This window comes from Galeopterus variegatus, unplaced genomic scaffold (assembly GCF_000696425.1).
Source record: "Galeopterus variegatus unplaced genomic scaffold, G_variegatus-3.0.2 Scaffold4194, whole genome shotgun sequence".
Classification (NCBI taxonomy): Eukaryota; Metazoa; Chordata; class Mammalia; order Dermoptera; family Cynocephalidae; genus Galeopterus; species Galeopterus variegatus.
This window is the reverse complement of record NW_007730305.1, coordinates 90,320-96,712: the sequence shown is the minus strand read 5'-3', so window position 1 is coordinate 96,712 and position 6,393 is coordinate 90,320. Positions and strand designations below refer to the sequence as shown.

Genomic DNA, 6,393 nt, shown 5'->3' with positions numbered 1-6,393 from the left:
AACACTAAGATTTATTTGTCCTGTCTAACTGTAACTTTGTACCTATTGATCAACCTCTTTCCATTTTTTCTCCTTGCCTCTGCCTATCATCCTAGGTTTCTAATAACCACTATTCTACTCTCTACTTCTACAAGATTTACTTTCTTTAGAGTCTGCATGTGAGTGAGATCATGCAGTATTTGTCTTTCTGTGCCCAGCTTATTTAACTTAACATAATGTTCTCCAGGCTCATCCATATTGCTACAAATGACAGAATTTTATCATCCTCCCCTACCAGCTGAATAGTATTTCACTGTGTAAATATATCACATTTTATTTATCCATTCATCCATCGATGGACACTTGGTTTGATTCCATATTTTGGGTATTGTGAATAGTGCTTCAATAAACATAAGTGTGCAGATTTAAAAAAAAAAGAACTTGGTGCAAAGAGTTAATCGGGAAAATTCAGCGCACTCAGTAATGACCCTTTAAAAAATGAAACGGGCACATCAGATAATTTAATTAAGCAAGTAAAAGAGAGCAGAAGAACTTAATGATAGAAGAGTCGTTAATAGAAAAGTGTTGCCATAGAACTGATGAAATTGTGACCAAATTTTCTACCACTCACGTAAAAAACTAAATGAAGCAATACCTTCACCATACAGCACTAAATCAAGAACTCGGGGAAGAGACGATAAGACAGTAGAAGAAGCTGAAACATGTACATTCAGAATCAGAAAATAAGAAAAGCAAAATTTCTCACATATCACAGAAATAAAGACATATTTGGCAAGAGCACAAGATTGACTCTCCACTAAACACAGTAATAGATATAGTGGATAGAAGTGAGCAAAGCAAGCAAAACAAAGCAAATAAATAGTTAAAAGATTGGAGAGAAAGTGAGATACAGAAGACAGGCAAAGGTGTTTCAACAGACAGATTAGAGTCTCTGAATAGTAAGGGTGAAAGAGTAGAACAGAGTGAATATTTAGAGATAATTCAAGAAAACTCATCAGAAATAACAAGATTTATACATGCATATTGAAAGAGCACACCACATACCAGGGAAAAATGACACAGAATGGTTAGTTCTGAGATACGTCTTAGTAAAGTCATTGTGCTTTAAAGGTAAAGAGAGAATTCTGTGGGTGGACGTACAAAAGACCTAGTCACTAATAAGGGGGAAATTCACAGACTTGCCTCAGATTTTGCAAATCTCAATGCTAGAAGACAATGAACTAATACATTCAAATAAACTCAAGGAGGGAAATGAGAACCAAGAATTTTATATTCATTCAAGCTGTTCTTTCAAGTACAAAGACTACTGAAAGAAAGTTTTGAGCATTCAAGATATATTTATTGTGTGTGAAATATATTGCTGTGAGATAATATTGTTTTTATGAGCTCTTCTTACGGAAACTGCTAGAGGATGAACATGAGCAAACAAAATATAACTGGGGAAACCAAGGTAAAAGGACTTGCAATATTGAACATACATAATTTTTAGAGCTAAACCTAAAATGGAAGTGGGGATTAGAATAAAAGAGAATAAAAAATATGTTCTAGTACCTAACAATATTGAGAGAAAAAAGAGGAAGGAAGATGGGATATAGAGTGACATCCTTGTGTGTAATTCACTGAAAATTAAAGGATGGTATCTAAAGGTGACAAATCAAGTAGTACATATATAAGCATATGTAGTATATTTCATTCTTCCATTTTCTTCCTTTATATTTTTGAAACGTGAACGCATTACTTATTCAAAAATTAGATTAATGAAAAAAATCTAACCAGATATCCCCCCAAGTTCTGGTTCTAAATTGAGTCTTAGACAGAGCTTTGAGTTGGGATTTTCAGTCCTTTCCAGAATGCAATCTTGTTAGGTATGGCCTTCCTATATGAGGCCCTAAGACCTTCTAGGTGAAGAGAAACTTCTCTGAATGATCTGCTGATTCATCTAGACAAGTTCTCTGTCCTTTCTTAGTTTGTCTGTAAAATAATCAGTAAATGTTAAGCTGGTTCTGTATCATTATGTGAGGGTCTGTTTTTTATTCTTTTGTGTAGGTGTATTCATGAGATTAATTTTCACTGGAAGCCATTGGGCTCCTGTAATGAGTGAGCATTTCTCCTTGAGTCAATGTCTAATATTCATACTCAGTTTAATATGGTCAAAACAGAGCTCTTGATAATGAGTCCAAACTTCTGTGCCTTGTGAAATAGGAAGAAGGCATGAATTATGATTAGTTTTTTTCCGTCAAGGAAAATGAGATATCAGGAGGTTGTGACTTGTCCAGAAGTAATCCAGAAAATAGGAGTTAGGCAGGGGAGGATATAATGATTTCATTGATAGGACCCTAGCTCCCAGACAGTGCCCGTTGACTTAACCACTGACAGCGTGAATGTGATACAGGGACTGCTGATATAGGGACTTAAGTACAGTGGATTGAATTGTTGGGATTTTCCCCTCAAATGAGACTAGTTTATTTTGGGGACTTTGTGTGGGAGATTGCAATAGAGTAAATATTTTATTTTTAGAGCTAAACATTAAGTGAAAGTGGGAATTAGAATGAAAGGAAAAAATTACATAAAAAGGACTAGAACCAAAATGGTAAAATTATTAATGTAAGGTGATTATGTTTAAAATTGAATTAGCCTGGGGGCCGGCCCGTGGCTCACTCGGGAGAGTGCAGTGCTGATAACACCAAGGCCGCGGGTTCGGATCCCATAGGGATGGCCGGTTTGCTCACTGGCTGAGCGTGGTGCTGACAACACCAAGTCAAGGGTTAAGATCCCCTTACCGGTCATCTTTAAAAAAAAAAAATTGAATTAGCCTGTTTGAGGAAATGAGGGTAGAATTTATGCAAAGAGATTCTCAAATTTACTTTAAGGATGCATTAGTTTGAACATATAATTTGAAAGCAGTAACCCTACCGTTAGTACATGTGCGCGTGCACACACACACACACACACAACGCAGTGTAATTGCCAGTTATAAAATTGTTACCTTTTGTGTATAATTTAAGATAAATCAAATGGAGTGCTCATACAGTTGTACTCATGACCTTGAACTATTGTTCAGGTTACTTTTCCATAATGAATAGATTACATGTATTCTGCAACATTTTCTGGAAGTTTTCTAAGTGCCTTGGCTCTAATGCGTTAATTGTATTAATTGTATTACATTTCTACCTTGGTTCTAATGTTATATTTGTAAAATGAGGATGATAATTTTGTCCATCTTCACAGGCTTGTAGTAATTACTAAATGGGCTAGTGGATGTGAACATGCTTTTGTAAAACTGTGAAGTGCCTTACAAACGCAGAGATGATGGTGCTAGTATTATGTGAATTAGATCTTATCTCCCCCCCATATATTCGTGTTATTCCACTCTGCATTCCAGATCTACTCCTTTCTAGTAATAAGATTGGAAGGGTCACATTATATACTCATAGTCCTGTGGATTAGCTTTTTTACTTCTGTGTTTCTTTTTGTACATACCTTCATCTGAAGTAAGGACTATTTTGAATAATTGTGTACATAGAATTTGTATAATAAAAAGCAAACGAACAATACTAGAGATATAATTTTTTAAAAAAAACATAAGAGTAATCATGTAGATACAGGCTTTGTATATAGATCTGGTATTTTAAAATACAGGTGTCACTTTATATTGGCTATATGATCTTGGGCTAATTACTTGATTTGTTGTAGGTTCAGTGTTCTCATGTGTAAAGTGGGGGACAATAATACTTGTCTTTTGAGGTTGTTGATGACTAAATGAGATATTTTTGCAAAGTACTTGGAACATTGCTTTCACAGAATTTAGTTTGCTCTCACTTCCTCAAACAGACTAATTCTAGTTTAAACATAATCACTTGATATTAATAGATTTACCATTTTGGTTCTAGCCCTTTTTATGTAAGTTACATTGATAAAGATCAGAAATTTAACTCCACAATTGTTTTAGATAACTTTTTATTTTAGACTCACTGGAATGAAAAAATGGGAGAAGTAAACATATAACAGTGTTTTATTGGGTGTATGGGAACCTCAGAACTCATCAGATATTTCAAAAACAGTATGCATTTATTCAACATATTTTATAATTACCTACTGTATACCTGGCACTGTTGTTAGGCTTTGGACTACAGAGATGAAAACAGTAGTGCACACCTGTATTGAAATTCATCATTTGTTGAAGGAGACAGATAAACGAGCAATTATAATACGTTGTCAGAAGTACTAGATGAATGCTCAGGTAACTTTGGGAAGCTGGAGGAGGTGCCTTCTACCTCTTCAAGATGGGAGGAGTGTGCATTAAGATGTGCTTCTCAGGGAAGGTGACTCCTGAGATGAGTCTGGAGAGAGTGAGAACCTAAAACATGTAGCTTTCTCTTCCTGGCTAATGAGATGGAATTCATATTAAGATGATATTTTAGTCCGTTTTGTGTTGCTATAACAGAAATACCTGAGACTGGGTAATTTATAAAGGGAAGAGGTTTATTTGGCTTATGATTCTGGGACGGTTGCATCTAGCACGGGCCTCAGGCTGCTTCTACTCATGGCAGAAAAGCAGCAGGCAGCCAGCGGGTACAAGCAGATCACATGGTGAGAGGAAGCAAGAGAGAGAGAGAGAAGGTGCCAGGGTCTTTTAAAGCAATGAGCTCTCACGGGAACTAATAGAGCGAGAAGTCACTCATTAATCCCTCCTCCCCCAGGGAGAGCATTAATCCATTCATGAGGGATCTGCCCCCATGACTCAATCAGTTTCCAACACTGCCACATTGGAGATCAAATTTCCACATGAGTATTGGAGGGGACAACACATCCAAACTCCATCAGATGATGAGGATCTACTGAATGTTTTTATTTAGAGCTACATGAGCACATTTGGAATTTAGGATAATTACCTTGAAGCATTCCTCCAAGCAGACAGATTAATATCAATTTTATTATTGTCCACACTGCTACTATTTATTTAGTACCTGCTGTGTATCTGCCTTGTGTTTAAATTATCTCATTTAATCCAGCACTCTTTGAATTAGACATTATTGCCATTATTTTAGAGAAAAGGAAACACAAGGCAGTAGAGGCTAACTGAGGAGTGAGTGAGTGGACACACAAGAGAGAATGCCATGCCCTGTCATTCCACCTAGTAGATTCTAATTAATGGAAAAAGACAGATGATGATTTGTTGATCCTTAGTCTTAATTTTCATGTGTTTTATATTGTGAACATTTTGCTGAATTTAGTTTGATTCTAAAACTTAATGATAAATTTATGTTTCCTACAAGATAGCTTTTCATCTGGTGCTCAAAGAAACTGTAGTTTATTCTGACATTAGAGGGAAAAAATGGCTGTTAAGCTCACTGAAAGAGAGCTTATCAGTCTCCACTGTAGAACCACATCTTTTCTAGAGTTTTTCACCGTTACACAATTTTTATCCTTCTCCTTTAGAACTCTTATATAATATAAACCACTTTTCCTCCATTTCATTTCCTTTTCCTCTAAATAAAAGTATCTTAAGCAAATATTTAAAATGGTACCTTATTAGGATTTGAAAATCCCACATGTAACTTGGGACCTGGCTTTTCAAATAGTTTAAAACTAGATGTTTCATGTTCCTGCTCCACATTTATATAGTGTATTGGAGTGAAAGAGTGAGAGGTGATAGTTCTTGGAAGTGAAAAAAACTGCCACACTCTTCATTAGCTTTCCAAATGCCGTCAACGTTAGCCATTCACTCCTTCATTCTTAGTTCTTCAATTGAAAATAGAAATAAAGTACCTCTTTCCTCCGAGAAATGTGGTTAAGTGATTAATGAATTTTTAAAAATACTTGTACATAACTGCAAAGAAAGAACGCACAATCATAAGTTTACTGCTGTACTCACCTTTTACTCCTTTTATTTCAGCTCAATCTGAAATTGAAGTGTCTGTCTCTGCAAGGAATATCAGACGGTTACTGAGTTTCCAGCGGTATCTTAGATCTTCACGCTTTTTTCGCGGTACTACCGTTTCAAATTCTCTAAACATTTTAGATGATGATTATAATGGACAAGCCAAGGTGTGTATAGCTTTTTCAAGAAAACATTAATTTTTGATAAGTTTACTGAAGCCCTTTTTCCCCATACAGTACTGATTTATAGAGCCCCCCTTTTTTCCCCTCATCTGTAAAGCAACTGAGCCCATTTTTCAGGGGTTTTTTTTTTCTTTTTCTTTAGAGCAGCTTTCTTTTACATAGGTATTACAGAGCAAGGGAAATTTCTGGAATAACTAAAGTCTGAAAATGTTGTGATTATAACATTAAGTGACAAGTAGGTCAATAAAACATTAAACTATAAAATCACGAGAATCTTAATTTTGGGAAGAATATTAGAGATTACCTGATCCAACGTCTGTATTCTATCTA

The 6,393-nt window shown here is 35.5% G+C and overlaps 1 protein-coding gene across 1 annotated transcript in view; it reads left to right on the top strand.

Moving 5' to 3' along the window:
- Window positions 1-6,393, top strand: part of PDE7A (phosphodiesterase 7A) — a 108,430-nt gene that overhangs the window by 74,879 nt on the left and 27,158 nt on the right. The window contains exon 4 of the mRNA XM_008586977.1: window positions 5,897-6,048. Coding sequence (XP_008585199.1) covers window positions 5,897-6,048 — 152 coding nt within the window. The remainder of the gene's footprint in view (window positions 1-5,896; window positions 6,049-6,393) is intronic.